The sequence below is a fragment of the Labeo rohita genome, unplaced genomic scaffold, assembly GCF_022985175.1.
Source record: "Labeo rohita strain BAU-BD-2019 unplaced genomic scaffold, IGBB_LRoh.1.0 scaffold_79, whole genome shotgun sequence".
Classification (NCBI taxonomy): Eukaryota; Metazoa; Chordata; class Actinopteri; order Cypriniformes; family Cyprinidae; genus Labeo; species Labeo rohita.
Genome location: NW_026129733.1, coordinates 429,572 through 446,757, shown reverse-complemented (window position 1 = coordinate 446,757; position 17,186 = coordinate 429,572). Strand labels below are relative to the sequence as shown.

Genomic DNA, 17,186 nt, shown 5'->3' with positions numbered 1-17,186 from the left:
CACTATTTTTCCTGCTTTGTCTTCTCTGGTTCTCTCTGTGTTGAAAGGTGGGGGATGGGGCTTGATTTAATAAGCTCCTCTGTGGTTCAGGCTGAGATGATCAAATGCTGCTCTTCACTACAGTCAGATAACAGATGCACAGCATTTCAACAGAGCTGCTCTAACTCGCTGGCTACCAATACTGACAATATTGCTAAGAATCATGGACTCCAATCCAATTACGAAAATTACGTGACAAGCAAACCTTGTCAATTCTGTTTACATGCAGTTTTCATTTAATACTATGATTGATTACGTGATAAAACCACTGGGTAGTAAAATAGCAGTGAAGAAGCAGGTCAGCTTGGCCCAGTTATACCAAATGCAGGAGTTGGGAAAGGCTCAGTATAGTGTGGGATGATACTCCGGGGTGTGATACATATCCTACAGTAATTCAGTCTCTACAGTTGCTGTATACCATGAGTTTCATCCCCTCCTCCTAGCATTCATTTTAGAAGTATGTTTTTTCTTAGTGGAAGTTTTGATATACAGCTAATATTGTCAAATAATTTAAGCTCAAATCAATATTTAATGATCACATTTTTTTATTTATTTACTTATTTAGTATATAATGTAGGCACATAATGTATAATGTGCAGTCAGCTGGATGCAATGTCGAAAATAAATTCCTTTAAGTTCGAGGTCAGATTCTGTCATCTTCTGGACCGCTATGTTTTCAAAGCTGTGCTTGAGCCATTGTCCATTAGTACACACACTTTAGTCAGGGTAGAAGAAATGTGATTAAAGTTTAAATGTACCTGAATTAAAATCGCAGTATTCCACATACTATACCCTGATTATGGTTGCTCTGATTATTGACATATATGATATATTAAAACACTTTATGCATTCTTCTGTTAATTAATTAATTAACAGATGCCTGAAGCAGTGGGCACTATGTTTCTAAGCTCATCTGGTTGTGCACTACTGGTGTAATGAGTTTGGACAAAACTTGACACAGAAAGGGTTGGTAATTGATCCTATCGAAGCAGTCACATACTGTAGTTGCGTATTTGAACCATGTATTCATAATGCATGCTAGATTTCTTTAAAAGAATATTTACTTTACAGATGGTCCTAAATTCACACACATAAGGGAACAGCACAAAGCACCTCCATAAACCTTATATTGAAATGATCCTGCAGTATTCCTCTAGAAAAGCTTTTGGAATCTGACAAAACACACAAGTGTACAAGAGTTACAAGAGAAGAAATTAAGGCATGAATAAAGCATAGAATCAAAGGAAATAAGGGAGAAAGAGAAAGACAAAGCATGTGAAAAAACTAAGAGACTGGAATGGCCCTTGGCCCCTGTGGTGCCCCTCTGTGCGCTCACTATAGATAAATGGGAGCCTGGTAACCCTTCAACCAGAATGATCTGTGAACACATCATTACAGCTCACATCTGAAACCTGTGCACAACCCAGAATTCCCTAATCACTCGCTCATTACAGCCAGAATGAGTTTCCGTGCACAATGAGAGTGCGCCCATGCACACTGATAGAGAGCGCATGTGGGTCGGTCACGTGCTTATATTTTACCTCACAGCCTCCGCAAAACCTGGAATATGATGCAGATGGCTAGTGTGGTCCCCACAATGTTAAAAAATTATGAAAAGTAGTAAATGATATTTATCTGAAAGTGTAATGATGCAAACATATTTTCTGTGAGGGGTAGGTTTAGGGTTAGGGTTGGGTTAGGGGATATCGTTCAGTCAGTATAAAAACTATAGAAGTCTATGGAAAGTCCCCACAATTCACAAAAACAAACGTGTGTGTGTGTGTGTGTGTGTGTGTGTGTGTGAAAATTTCAGATGTAACTCCCTTTGTAATCATGAACATATTTCAAAAGTAACTGTAATTTAATTACACATTTTTTTTCAGTAACTGTAACTAATTAGAATTTCATTTATTTGATCATTAAATTACGTAATTCCGTTACATGTAACTAGTTACTCCCCAACACTGGCTTTCAGTTTGTATGTTTTAAGCCAGAATCCCATTAATTTGATATTGAATTGCATTGTAAGTGTGATTCAGTCCTTAAAACTCAAATGCTTTGTTGTCCTTGCTATTTGTTTTGACCTGATGGGAATATATGTGTATGTCCTTATGTGTGTCCTCCAGCAAGGATTTGACCTCTGTCTAGACATTCACTGTTGCCCCGAGTCTTGACCCCGGACAGTGTGCGCGTGGTGTGTGCTTGTGTGTGTGCGCGCTGTGAGCTTATGTCACCGAAGTCGTGACTTCAACCCATACCGGCCGGTTTGGATACTGTGATAATGATGTATGTGCTATTTTCTGCTATCTTAACCCTCTGGGGTCTGAGGTGATTTTGGGACCCTTTAGATGTTTTGACATGCCCTGACATTTGTGCTTATTTCAGCTACTTATAACATACTACTGGCCAACATATATATATATTTTTTGTATTCAGCACAAACAGTGCTACAATAATATGTGAGCAAGATGGATGTACATGTTTGCATTTTTTAGAAAAAAAAAAGATTATGAATGAATGACCCCATGAATGAATGAATCCACAATTTATAATGAAAAGACGATCTGGATTCTGCACGATTGTGTATGATGAATTTAGTTGCAATATTTATGATGTCCTGTGTGAGATTTCCAGAAAAGAAGCTAATATTCTACTGATAATGTTTACCGCAATGATTTAATAAGACAGCGTTATAGATTAGCTAAAAATTATTTGAGCTTTAAGCTGTCAGCCTTCATAACCGCGTATAAGCAATTACTTCTTAAAATATGCCAATAACTTTCTTCTTGAAATTACATATGTGAAAGAGAGATTTCATACTTCGATCACACTTTTCCATTGAACAGAGCCTACAATAATGGCCTATCATGTGAACTTTCCTGTGAAAGCAGCATTCTGAGCAGATCAGCACTGAGATGATCAAGCCTTACTGCACAGATATCTGCATAGGCTGCACGGGAGAGTTCTAGTCTAATATACTCATGTATATTGTACAAGTCATCACATTACATTACCAATTTAACTTATATTGCTGTGATGGATATTTGTCTTCTTCTTTTAGGGGTTTCAGTGTATTTAGTCTATATTTCACTCCAGTTTTATCTATTTATTATGTTATAAGCTGTTGATGTGAGGACTGTGTGTGTGTGTGTGTGTGTGTGTGTGTTTGATTCAAGAAGGGCCAAAAGGTTGTAATAGCTGTCAGAGAGAGGGACACAGGAAAAAAGAGAGTCAGAGACAGAATCTTCTCACTCTGGAAGGTAGCATAAAATTGGGATAATCGCCATCAATTGTGCCTCACAGTGGGCTGCCATTCCTGAAAGAGTGATTCATCCCAATAGAGAGCAGATTGAGTGAGAGGAGAATGGGTCTTTGCCCCCCTCTGCGTCCATCCGCTGCTCTCCCACGGTGGGCATATGCATGACATCAGCGGGCTGAATGGGGCTGGCATCCTCCTGCACTCCTCTCCATGCCAGATTAAACCCAAATCTTTGCCCGGGGGAGTAAGAGGGGGGCACTGCCACTTTTTCGGGTAGGACAAAAGCCCTCAGATGGGTAGCCGGGAAACTTCACATGGTCTTGGCCAAGTTAGAGAGACAAAGAAAAAAGTAAAAAAAGAGTGAGTACCTTTCACTGGCCTCCTTTGGCATGGCATTGAGTAACATCAAACACACACACAGATACTTAGACATATACACACACTCTACATTCCACCTGCGTCGGCTTCCAAATGATGCCTGGTGAGGAATTTAAACTCAAGGGAGTCCGTCATCCTTCCAGAAGAAGTGAAATCCTAACAGTAGAAGAAGTGAAATTGTCAAGAAATCATAATCATCCGATGTCTGGCTTGGATACTTAATGCATGGTTATAATAGAAAACTACAGGCAGGCGTGTTTTAATAGGATTGGAGCTAATTCCTCCTAGAGACTTGTGAAACTTTGACTTAATGCACATATTAATTTAAGCAGAACAATATAATTCAAAATGCCCTTTGATCTAACCAGAATGCTCCAATGACTTTGCCATGTTCTTTATTTAATAAGATCAAAACCATCAGTGCACAATTTCCCATGCCACAATCTAGCAAGCACATTTTACCAGCAAACATACACTCGTTCACATCTTTCTCTCCACTTTCTTCACTCTCTTCCAAACTCATCCTTTCTAATCATCCTACTTGTCCACTTGAACCTATTCCATCTCATTTCTCCTGCAGTTGTACCTGCACTCACTCACATCATTAACACATCCCTTCACACAGGTGTTTTTCCCTCAGCATTTAAACAAGCTTGTATAACCGACCCGTAACCCATCTCTATTTGCGAACTACGGACCAGTTTCCCTTCTTCCTTTCATTGCAAAAACACTCAAACGAGCTGCGTTCCACCAAGTCCCTGCCTTTCTCATACAGAACAACCTCCTGGACAGCAGCTAGTCTGGTTTCAGAAGTGGACATTCAACTGAGGCTGCCTTGCTCTCAGTTGTTGAAATCCTAAGACTGGCAAGAACGGATTCCAAATCTTCAATACTTATCTTGCTGGATCTGTTCGCTGCTTTTGACACGGTTAACCACCAGATCCTCCTGTCAACCCTTTTGGCAAAGGGCATCTCAGGAACCACACTCCAGTGGTTTGAGTCTTACCTGTCAGACAGGTCCTTCAGGGAATATTTGGAGGGGTGAGTTATCCAAGTCGTAACATCTAGCTACTGGGGTACCTCAGGGCTCAGTTCTTGGACCACTTCACTTCTATGTCTACATGGCATCTCTAGGTTTTGTCATTCAGAAACATGGCTTTTCATATCACTGCTATGCTGATGACACTCAACCTCTTTTTCCATCCTGATGATCCGATGATAGCTGCTTACATCTCGCAGCTTGTCTAACAGACATCTCTGACTGGATGAAGGATCATCACCTTCAACTCAACCTTGCCACGACAGAACTGCTTGTGGTTCCAACAAACCCATCACTTCATCACAATTTCACCGTCCAGTTAGGCACATCAACCATAACTCCTTCAAAAACAGCCAAAAACCTTGAGGTTGTGATTGATTATCAGTTGAATTTCAGACCACATTGCTAAAACTGCCCGGTCCTGCAGATTTGCTTTATTTAACATCAGGAAGATCAGGCCCTTTCTTTTGGAATACGCTACACAACTCCTTGTTCAAGCCCTTGTTCTGTCCAGGCTGGACTATTGCAATGCTCTCTTGGCAGGTCTTGCAGCCAGTTCTATCACACCTTTACAATTAATACAGAATGCGGCTGCAAGATTAATTTTTAATGAAACGAAAAGAACGCACATCACACCTCTTTTCATCAATTTGAACTGGCTACCAATAGCTGCCCACATAAAACTCAAGGCGTTAATGTTTGCCTACAAAATCATAACTGTCTCTGCACCCCTTTATCTAAATTCACTACACCAGACTTATGTGCCCTCTAGAAGCTTGCGTTCTACAAGTGAACGACGCATTACTGTGCCATCTCAAAGAGACATAAAATCACTTTTATGGACATGTACATTAAATGTACCCTCCTGGTAAATTTTAGCCATCTTCAAGAATCAGCTAAAAACACATCTCTTCCATCCTTATTTGACCATCTAACTCAAGCACTCTCTTTTCTAATTTTATTCTTAAAAAAGTACCTTTCAGACTTATACTCTATTCATTTACTTACTGTTTGTTTTCTTAAAAATTAATGAATAAACAAATAAATAACACTTTGCTTCTCTGTTCTTTTTGTAAGGCCTCTGGCACTAGCTTGCTTTTTCTATTCTATTTTCTTTTATTTATTATATTAAAAAAAAAACAACCTTGCTACATGTAATATGTTAGGCTAACTGAGATTTGTCATAGCACTTGCATGTTATTGTTCTTTTGTTGATTTTGATTGCTTCCATTGTCCTCTTTTGTAAGTCGCTTTGGATAAAAGCATCTGCTAAATGTAAATGTATAATGCTTTCTCCTGCTTGCACATACAGCATGACTGGGGACATCCTCTTATTGTTAATTTAAAATACTATTTCTTCTTTATCTTCATAATACTATCTAGGACAGTTGATCTGACATTCCTGTATTTTGAGAGAGTCAGACAGGTTCATGCTCTATAAACAGAGTATGTTGGAGTGTATTCTGTATCCTTTGGGTGGAAATGTCAGAATAATCTCACTCTTTAGAGGCTGGGATAGAATTTGATTCAGTCAGGCAGTTTTAGAGCTTGAGCGAAATGATGTTATATATTGATCCTATAGATGATCAACCAGTTGAGATTTAGCCCTATTGAATATATTACTTTCAGTGAAGTTATGCAGCTATGGTTGTGCTAACTTTCAGTGGACTGGATGCTTTGACTGTGTGAACAGTATCATGAAATCTGATGATTACCAAAGAATTTTGGGGCGCAACGTAGTGGCCAGTGTCAGAAAGCTGCGTCTCCACCAGAGGTCATGGGTCTTCCAGCAGGACAATGACATGAAACACACCTCAAAAAGCACTCAGAAATGGTTACAAACAAAGCACTGGAGAATACAAAAATGGTCAGCAATGAGTCCAGATCTGAATCCTACAGAACACCTGTGGAGAGATCTCAAAACAGCAGTTGGGAGAAGACATCCTTCAAATCTGAATGACCTGGAGCAGAAAGAAGAGTGGTCCAAAATTCCATTAGAGAGGTGTAAGAAACGCATTCATGGTTACAGGAAGTGATTGATTTCAGATATTTTTTTCCAAAGGGGTGCTACCAAATATTAAGTTAAGGCAGCCAATAATTTTGTCCAGTGCATTTTTTGGGTTCTGTGTAGAATTGTATCAGATTTTACTTTTCTTTCCCTTAGCAAAAAGGGTTGCATTTTCTGACAGAACTGCAAGGGTGTCGATATTTTTATCTAATATATATATATATATATATATATTTAATTGTCTTCTGTTTGTCTACTGTCATCCAGCATTACATTTGTTAATGAATGTTGCTTTCATGTGTTTTTGTGGTGACTCTGTGATGTTGTTTGTTTGTAGTTTTATGTATGTGAGGGCGGCCCTAAAGCTGCATTCGCTAGAGCTTAGCTCAAGTTTACAGTGACTAAACATGGCAGAACTGAGCCTAGTGTTGTTTTTACCTTTTGTCCAGCGGGTGGATGTTCACCAATGTGCATTGTTAAAATGATATGGAGATTTGCCTGTAATTCTGAAATATTTGTTATTTTATTTATTTATTTATTTATTCCATTTCCTTCTGTATACGGTTATTTGTAAGGATCCAGATTAACACATTGCATGCAGCAGTAATTACGGTCAGTAAAATGTCTGTTTCTGAAAGCTTGGGCTAAGGATATCAGGAAATCCAAAAGTTACACAATTCTAGTGGCCAATTAAAATCAATCAATCAAGGGTTGTGTGGTCAAATGTGTGTTGAGGGGGTCCTGCTGCTAACCTTACAAAGACATTACAAAAGTTAGTGTTTTTGTTAAAAGCTTTTGCATTTAACAAAATATAATCTTTATAAAAATTAACTTTAAACCAGCAAAAATAAAATGATCCTGATTTAAACATATGGCATACCCTTGAGTGTAATGTAGCCTGTAAAATGTATAAAAAAGATTTAGAGAGTTGTAACACTCTAATGTGCTGATTAAAATATAAAATAATGTGAATTTGCATCGGATTCAAAGCTAGCGCTGAACGACTTGTGTGTTAAACATGAATCTGTTGTAAGTGTCAACTCTTTTAATAATGACCAGCACCTTTGACATGTTCGTGTGCAGCAAAGCGCACATTTACTACATGAGAGTTTGAGACACTAATTCAAATCCACACAGTCAGTGAAACTGTTCAGATACCTAATATGTGTAAATCAACAGCAGAAAAAGCAGGTTCGCATTCACGAGTAGCCGTGCGATATCAGTCTGTATCAGCATGACTGTCAGAGTCCGCCTGATTCCCTACGGCCGCATCACAGTCGTGCTGATCATTTAGAACTTAGACTTTAGAACTTGACATTGATCATTTAGAACAACCAGTTCATGTAGTCAGTGTGTCGGTGCAGCAGAAATGGGCAGGAATAAAGATCTAAATGACTTTGACCAGGGTCAAATTGTTTAACCAGACAACTGTGCCAGAGCATCTCTGAAGCAGTGAGGCTGCTGTGGTGCTATTCTGTCTGGACTAAACCTATTCAAAGTCTGTGTGGTTACAATTTTAGCGATAGCTAAAAGAGGCGGTGTTCACATCGCATAGCATCTGGGCATGTGTAGGTGCAGGTCATCTGGGCTGCAGAGTCCTGTTTTCTTCATACGTGGATCGTGTGGATGGTTGTGTTTGTTCAGAACACCCCGTCCTCCTGGTCGAGGGCAAAAACACATATAGCCTTGAGTGCAAGCCCTTAGAATATTCAGATCTGTTAGTTATGTGTGAGGTGCAGAGTACAATTGCAGCCGTTAATTGCTAAGCCATATCCTGATCCACTCTACGAAGGTGCACACATCCCCAAAACATAACATGTCGCAGTCTGTGATGACTGACTCAGCATTTAATGCCACTGATGTAAAACCTTCGTCATAACACTTACACTTATTGAATACCGCCAGTGAGCACTCTGAACACAACACGTCTTCATTTGGACTGCTTTGGTGCTGCTTTTTACAAAATACAAAAAGGAGGGTTTTGTGTATGTGATAAGTGCATTGGTTTAAGGTTGTTGAGTTGTTAAGTGTTGTCAGAAGGGACACCTGTGATGGTCTCAGACGTTTTGGTAGAGGTTGGCAGCTCACTCCACCAGTGAGGAACAGAGAGAAGGATTTGACTGGGAGCCAGTGGAGTGAGATCAGGAGGGGTGTGACGTGAACCTGATGGGTTTGCAGGCATTAACAAGGGGCTCTGTCTTCACAAGGTTGAGCTGCAGATGTCTGAAAGGCAGGCAGAGACACAAGATCATTAAGTTGAAACGACAGATAAAGCTGCATGTCAGAACCTGTGTGTTGTTGTGTAAATGAAGAAAAGAAGATTCATGCAATGATTTGAACTCTACTGGGTATGTAAATAAAGCTGGGACATGCTTAAAAAATCTTGTCCTCTCTGTTTAACACATACTTGTCACTTGTGTTGTATGCTCAAGCAATTGATGTGCTTATTCTCCTCAGCTTCACAAAGAAAAAGAGTGCATCGGTGTGCCAATATATATATATATATATATATATATGTACACATAGCAAAACAACTTTACTCATACTGGATAAATATACATTACTGCATTTCACAAAACCCTAACCCTTTCATCATCGGTTGGTCTGTGTGTCTGAGACTGCTGCCATCAACACAGTTATTTCCTAATGTGACAAGCCTGTGAAACATCCTCTATTGTAGTCCCTAGTCCAGGAGTTTTCAGCCCTCCTTCTGGAGAGCTGCCATCCTGCGGTTTTCAACTCCAACCCCAGACAAACACACTTGAAGTAGTTTGTCCAGGTGCTCAGGGTTACTTGAAAATGACAGGTAAGTGTGTTGGAGCAGAGTTGGAACTGCAGTCTGCAGCATGGCAGCTTTCCAGAAACAGGACTGGAGACCATGCCTTACAGTCCTTACAGTTTGTGTTTGCATATGCTCAGTTTGTCCTCAAAATCAAAGTTCATGAATCAAATGATTTGTTTAAATTCTATAATCTTTTTTTTTTTCTTAGCTTGACATAGTCAGACTAATTATCTTACACCAGAAAACATTATCTGTATTGTCCCTGGAATAGAAAAGGGCAAAAGAATGTCCCTAGAATGTCATTGTATGATGTAGGAATTTGTCCTCACAGAACTGACAGCAATAACCAAACCCATTAAACAGAACAGGAATCATATATCAGTTAACAACACACTGAACTTAGGAAAAGCAGCATTGATGTGATACTTGGATGACTTCAAAAATAACAAAACTTTATGATCTCCATCTGTGTTCCTTGAAGCTGACGAGGAGATCTACCCGTAGGGAAACCAGCATTGTCTCATTAAGACAGACACGTGTGCTCATGCTGCCAGCTCCTTTAAACACGAATCCAATTAAAATGTGTAATTATGTAAGACCGCGCATGATCAGCCAACATGAACATCAGAGTGTTGTGTCTGTAAGAAAAAGCGGTGCTAATGCATTTGCAAGTTCTATATGTTCATTTTTCATGTTTGTACCATTTTTAGGACCTTTGCATTCATTTATTCATTTGTTCATTCATTCATTTACTCATTTAAATATGTATGTATACTAAAACAACAACAACAAGAAAAAGACCAAGTGGAGCTGCCATATTTAGGCCTGATTGTCGATCATCTTTTAACATTGTCTTTTTTTCTGTATCTTGTTACTAAAATGTGTCCTTTGATGTTGTACATTGCTTGACTTTGTTTTTGCATTGACTGATCGCACTAAATCAGCACTCAATGAGTGAACACATGGTGCCATTGTTTCGGCTTTTTCTTTCTTCAGTGCACAGTTTTTCTCAGCCTGCCGTCCTGTGTCACGAAGTGGAATAATTCCCCTTTTCTGTGCCATCTATGGCTTTTAGAAAATGATCTGTGATGATTCGGGAGGATTAAAGACCTTGTTCGCTTCTTCTTCCATTATGTAACTTTTTACTATTTTACTTAAAGTAGACACATTAAAAGGGTTAACCACTAGGATTTAAAGTGAAATACCAAAGCCAGCAAACGTTTGTTCTATGTATATATATATATATATATATATATATATATATATATATTTTATTTATTTCTTAGATGAAAATATGTTGAATTTAAGAATAATGTGCCCAAAATAAAGTTAAGAAACCCCCAATGTCTTTGAAACTTCTCTCAAAACAAAACAAAATGTCTTAGCTGTTGACCGATGATCCTTTCCTTGAGTTAATCATCAGAAAAAAAACTGGTCACTGAAAAAAAAAAAAACATTGAGTGCGTTGAAATATGTTGATCTACTTTTGCGTTGACTTAGCGACTGGCAGATGATTGAGGAATGAAACTTCATAAAAACGGCCAATCTCATTTAGACAGCATACCAATACATTGAGTGCGTTAAAATACGTTGATCTACTTTTGCGTTGATTTAATGACTGGCAGATGATTGAGGAATGAAACTTCATAATGATGGTATCCAAAAAGAATAGGATGTCCTCGTAGGCATTGATTCCTCTGTCTGTTCATATGGCAGTAGTCAGAGTGAATCACGGTCACATCTCTCCATTAACGCAAACCCCGGCGATATTCGAAGGGGTAATTCATTGGGTAATGTCTATTCAGGAAACTCCTTCTCCAGTATGCGAAATCCGTTCACATTCCCCTCATCAGAGAGAGAGCAGTTTTGACATTTTCTTGTGGCCAAAAATGATGACAGTATGCATCCCGTTCTGGGTTTAAAATATTTGATTTTAAAATGTCCGTTCAGAAAGCTAATGCAGAAGTATATAAGGTCGCAAATACATCAGGGCAATCATTTGTGATAATAGATAAGAAGGATGCAGATCTTCATATTCAGATTTCTCAGGTTGACTTCTGGGAGCAAAGCCTATACCAGCACTGCATCCTTCTGTTCTGGCAGACTCTAGACACTCACACCTTTAGGAAATGCACGGGTCCGCATTTTGAACTTGCGGATGCCTCGAATGATTGGTTGGTGCTAGCACGCACCTAGAATCTTGCTGCACAACATTGAGACGTTGTCGCACCGATCGTACGTTTATGCCACAAATTCACTTATTTACTCTTTAGTCTGTTTCTTTCTGCAGTTCTGGAAACATGCCGAAGCACGTGGAGGTAAGGATGCACGAAAGCCACCTGGAACCCATTGAGGCGAGGCCAAACTCCAAATGGGGCACAATATGCCAGAAGATGCGCAAGAACCTGCTGCTCACGCTGACTGTATTGGGTGAGTGTTCTTCAACAATCCACAGGGAGGAAAGGGGAGAGCAGACAGAGAAAAGAACACAGCACACACAGCATGGTCTGATGCCGAAAAGCGGAGCTACTGTTTTTACTACAGTAAATACTACAGTATTTATTCACTGTACCATTTTACCACCCTCCTGGTGTGGATAGCAGTTAGTATGAAGAAATCCTGAGAAGGCGAGTGTGATGCATGTGTGTTTCAGAATAAAAAAAGCTTCTTTTTAGGATTCTAAACCCAGGAAGTAATGTGCCTCAGCAGGAGTGTGTTAGTGCTGTGGAGATTGTTAGGTACAGTAGGTGGCGGATGGGACGGACGATGTGAAAGTAGGGCTGAAGAGTGCACCGTTGCCAGGGATGGAACGCCACCGTTCATTAGACACAGATGCGGTTCCACAACAATATCTGAAAACGTCCCACATGTGATGGTACATATGACTGTCTGGACCTGCATTCCCAGACCCTTTTTTTTTTTGTATCTAATTCAGCCAACTCCACTTCATGCACAGAATCTGAAAAATTTAACTGTACATACTGTCTTATTTTTTCCAACGTTTATTTAAAGACTTATTTTGTTTCACAATGACCCGGAGGACCTTAACCGGGTGGTATGATTTCTTTGTTTGGAATCACAAATGACCACATATTTATATATACATTTAATGTATGTTCAGGAATGTTTTCCAACAGAAGAAACTCTCTTTTTCCCATCATAGGTGTGATTTTGGGAGCGGTTTCTGGTATGCTGCTGCGTGTTGCTTCTCCGATCGATGACAACATTGTCATGGTAATTGCCTTCCCCGGAGATATTCTGATGAGGATGCTAAAAATGCTCATCCTTCCCTTAATCATCTCCAGCTTAATCACAGGTAACACAAACCTCATCTTTTCAAAGATGGAATTGTCAAGTACACTGGTGAAACCACAAGCAACTAATCCTGTTGATAAGTCGTGCCTTGGCGCGTTATATTATACTAACAAACGGTGGGGAAAACGGTGAGAGAAATAGAGTGGAAATCCTTAAACCTTAGGCTTCTGCAAAATATGCTCATGGGTTTCATTTAATTAAGTCAAAATCTACTGATGTAGAGAGATGTGAGAAAACTGTGCTCCATCTTTTTAAAGATTATGTTCTCAGAGATTATGTTTGCTGTTGCTTCTGCTTTATAATTCTTTACTGCATTTAAGATGTTCTTCTGATTTTGGTCCTTTCATTTAATACTTAGAGAAGGGTCTTTTCAGTCATTAGGTTTTGTGTCAAGATAGGCTGTTAGTTGTGTCCTACTGTATATTGAACGTGTCACCTATGCCATGTTGTTTCAAAATGAAAACAGAATTTGATTGTCACAAATTCACGGAGCCAAAGTCTGCAGTAATAAATACAAGTAGAGACAGAAATCGAGGGGAAGATGAGGGTCTGATGTAGGATGCTATTCGATGTAGGGAGGTCACCCAGCTAAACTTGATGATGGGGGGGGTAATGTAAAATTCTTTTGTTTGTTTAGTTTTAGATACCTTATGCAATTACAAATGTCTTCTGATATAGTAAAACATAGTAAAAGATCCTGTTTAAGTTAGTGCTGTGATGTTAGTCGTGCCAGTACTTGTCTAGAGTTGTTGTGTTATAAACAGAAGGGCACACTTTAGTTTAGGGACCAGTTTTCACTGTGTTGTAACTATGAACTACAACTTCTGCATCAATGCATCAAATTCCTAATTTGCTGCATATTAATAGTTAGTAATGTTTAGGTGTGGGGTCGGATTAAGGGATCTATAATATGGCCATGTAGAACAAGGCATTATTATGCTTACCAAGCAACTAGTTAATAGTGAGAATTTGTCCCTAAAGTGTGCACATATTTCGATGATTACATTTATTGTGGACATGTTCAGGATGTAGTTGACAGTATGCACTAAGCCCAAATTCACTAAAGTTATATAAGATTATAATGATGTTCAAAATGTAGGGCAGTGCAAAACAAAACAAAAAAATTTACTAAGCCTGATAGCCATTTAGGAAATGAACATTTTGAGAACAAATTAATGCAATTCAAAGGTGGGAATTAATTAGATTCCCAACAGACAATACGCATTTCTAATGCAGCTGTGATGTATTTGATTTTCACACAAAAGACATATATATGTATTAATAATTGATAAATAAAATGATCAGAGTGATATAAGCAGCCTCACCTCGGCCAGATCTTCTGGAATTTGCCACTGGCCCTGATGTCTCTGTAGTGGTTAAACATGAGATATAATTAATTTTGGGTAAATCTAACAGGCAGTCTTTCACTGTAAAATCCAGTAGTTTACCTTACTTAGATATAATTAGTTATCTTTACTTAGATGCTATACTTACTAGGTTTTAGCAAGTTACATCTACTTTCAAGGCAAGTAAAACAATTTACTTACTACTTTGAGTGACGCTTACTTAAAATATTCAAGTAGCCACAAAGGAACGAATGACATTAATAAACCAGTGAGAGGCAGCAGTGCACTAATATGTTGCTAATTTGCAAAATAAAAACAGAAGAAGAAGAAAAGAAAAGTTTTTGAGGTGGGGCAATTTTTAATCTGCAATTATTTTTCACTAGTTACCTTCACTCATTTCCCAAAGTCATCTTGAATGTTGTTTCAATACAACTGAAATGTTTGGTAGAACATCATATAAGCTGACTTCATAAATTGATGTTGATTTTCGTAAAATGTGGGGGGGGGGGGGGTTTGTCTTTGTTTTTTACTTACCATTATAGTGATTAATGTTCCCTTTGGTTGGGCACTTGGAACTTTGTTTATCTTGTTATAATTTTTTTTTCTGTTGATGCAGCAATACAACATGAAATCATAATTTTTGATTTCAAGGGAAGAAAAATAATAAGTAGATTACTTTTAGAAGGTAACCCACTCATTTTTCTTAATTCATAACTTAATTAATTAGCTAATATTTTTTAATATATTTGAGAAACTTAATTAGAGTAAGACAATCCTTTGATATTTGTGGTAATGTGCTCTAGTCAAAGTGAGACTTTAACATTCAGCACGTGAATCACAACAATGGTAACAATTCAATTTTATTTATTTTTATTAATTGTGACAATAACTATTTTATTATTTTCTTTTCTTTTTTTGTTGTGCTACTACTGACACAAAACAGTAAATAAAATTAGCAAATAAAAACAACAACAGTAAAACAAAGCAATTGCATAATTTATTCATGCCGCAATGCACTCTGGGAGTCAGTGAGTAGCTATACTAAGTCAAGTGTAAGCCTAAAGTAAAGGATCAAGTACCCCCTACAGTTCTTTTTTAAGTTACTAGAGCTCTCGTGTAAGTAAACTATACTAACTAAGCATTTGTCAGTACAATATACTATTCCTATTTCACTTTACTTAGTTTTTTTAAGGCAATCGGTTTGCATGCTTTTTTTAAGTAAGCCCAACTAATTAGATTTTACAGTGTTGGTTTCATTAATCTTTTATTTGGTATATATAATATACTTGGATATAATAAATCCAAGTACATTTGGTTCTCACTAAATATCAGGGGTTGATATCATTTACTCATATGATATCATAAATATACAAAAAAATATATTGTATGTAACAGCAAATACATATAGTAATTGTGGGAGTGACCAACCTATTTGCACACATGATTTGATTTTATAGGAGGGGGTTTACCTTATTTCTCCAAACTGAATTTGGCAGCGCTAGTGTGGGATATCTCATATAATAATGTGTGCAGCAGCTTCTGTGTATTGCTGTCAGATGTTGTCAAGTGAATGTCATGGGAGAAAACAAAAGGCAAAAAGACCCACAAACAGACAACACCTGAAGTCAGCTGCAGTAAAGGCCTGGCAAAGAATCACAAAGGAGAAAACCCAGTCTCTGGTGATGTCCATGAGTTCCAAACCTAAGGCAGTCATTGCCTGCAAAGGATTCTCAGCAAAATATTTCAAATGAATATTTTATTTATGATTATATGTAGATAATCATTATTTATTCTTTAAATATATATGGACCTGACTGTAGTGTGTATTAGCGTTACATGTAGATTTCAATTTCTGTACAGTCTAATCTCTAATTGTCATACCATTTGAATTTCACATAAAGAAATAGTTCTTTTAAGCCAAAAGCAAATTAATAAACGAATAATCCTTAGAACTAGTTCTTTAAAATACAAATCTTGTGTAATCCCTCGTATCTGTAATTAGATGCACATTTAAACCTGCATTATCTAATTTCAGTCACTTAGATCTGTTTCATTAACACAATCCTTTCTAGATTACAATCCACCATCAAAATTATAAATTGAATTATTCCAGCTACTGTGAGAAGAGGCTATAAACGATCCACCTCCTGCAGCATCCTCATATGCGATGTAGCCTACTAGCTGAGACTCCTTCTTTATGTTTACAGACGTGACGGAATGACACAAAGACGAGCTTGGTGAGATGCTTGTATTTCCTGTGAAAACCTACCAGTACCACTCAAATTAGAAAGCATTACTTCGAGCTGTGAATCAGGCTAAAGAAAGAAGATAGTTTTGAACACTGGCTGGTCATGTACTTGCTCAAAAATTGATTTCAGAACAACAACAACAACAACAACAACAACAAAAGTTACGGACTGCAGCTTTATATTTTGTCACATGCCAATTCACTGAAAAAAGTGTTGAATCTTTTAGAGATGTACTTAAGTAGAGTATGTGTTTGTGGATAGCAGGGAAGGGTCAGACTATGATTCTTGCCTTTTAAATCATGCACTATGATTATATAGTTATATATTTTCAATTCAGCGTTCACAGCAATCTGACTGAGCTAGAGTGGTAAAAACTCGTTTCCCTAACCAAGGTCTCGCTGGACTCGACGCAAAGTCAAGTGGTCGTCTCGGTTCCAGAGCCATGATTTATTACATGACCACTACTGTCATTGCTGCCGTGCTGGGAGTTATCCTGGTGCTCCTCATCCACCCTGGAAATCCAAAACTCAAGGAGAATCTAGGAGAAGGAGCTGAGAATGATGAGGTTTCCAGTCTTGATGCCTTTTTTGACCTTATCAGAAACCTCTTCCCTGAGAACTTGGTTCAGGCTTGCTTTCAGCAGGTAAGACGGGACGTCCCACGTACTTCCAACTTTCAGACTCACTGTATATCAGGAGTTTTTAACTACTAATTTCTGCCATTTTTAACATGTTACAAATAATTAGGAGAGCTCTGCTAATGTTCTTTCCC

The 17,186-nt window shown here is 38.2% G+C and overlaps 1 protein-coding gene across 2 annotated transcripts in view; it reads left to right on the top strand.

Moving 5' to 3' along the window:
• slc1a2b (solute carrier family 1 member 2b) overlaps window positions 1-17,186 on the top strand; it is a 47,773-nt gene that overhangs the window by 13,341 nt on the left and 17,246 nt on the right. For both annotated transcript variants that reach the window (XM_051104734.1, XM_051104735.1), the window contains exons 2-4: window positions 11,796-11,935; window positions 12,669-12,821; window positions 16,808-17,058. In XM_051104734.1, coding sequence (XP_050960691.1) covers window positions 11,806-11,935; window positions 12,669-12,821; window positions 16,808-17,058 — 534 coding nt within the window. In that variant the 5' untranslated portion in view covers window positions 11,796-11,805. The remainder of the gene's footprint in view (window positions 1-11,795; window positions 11,936-12,668; window positions 12,822-16,807; window positions 17,059-17,186) is intronic.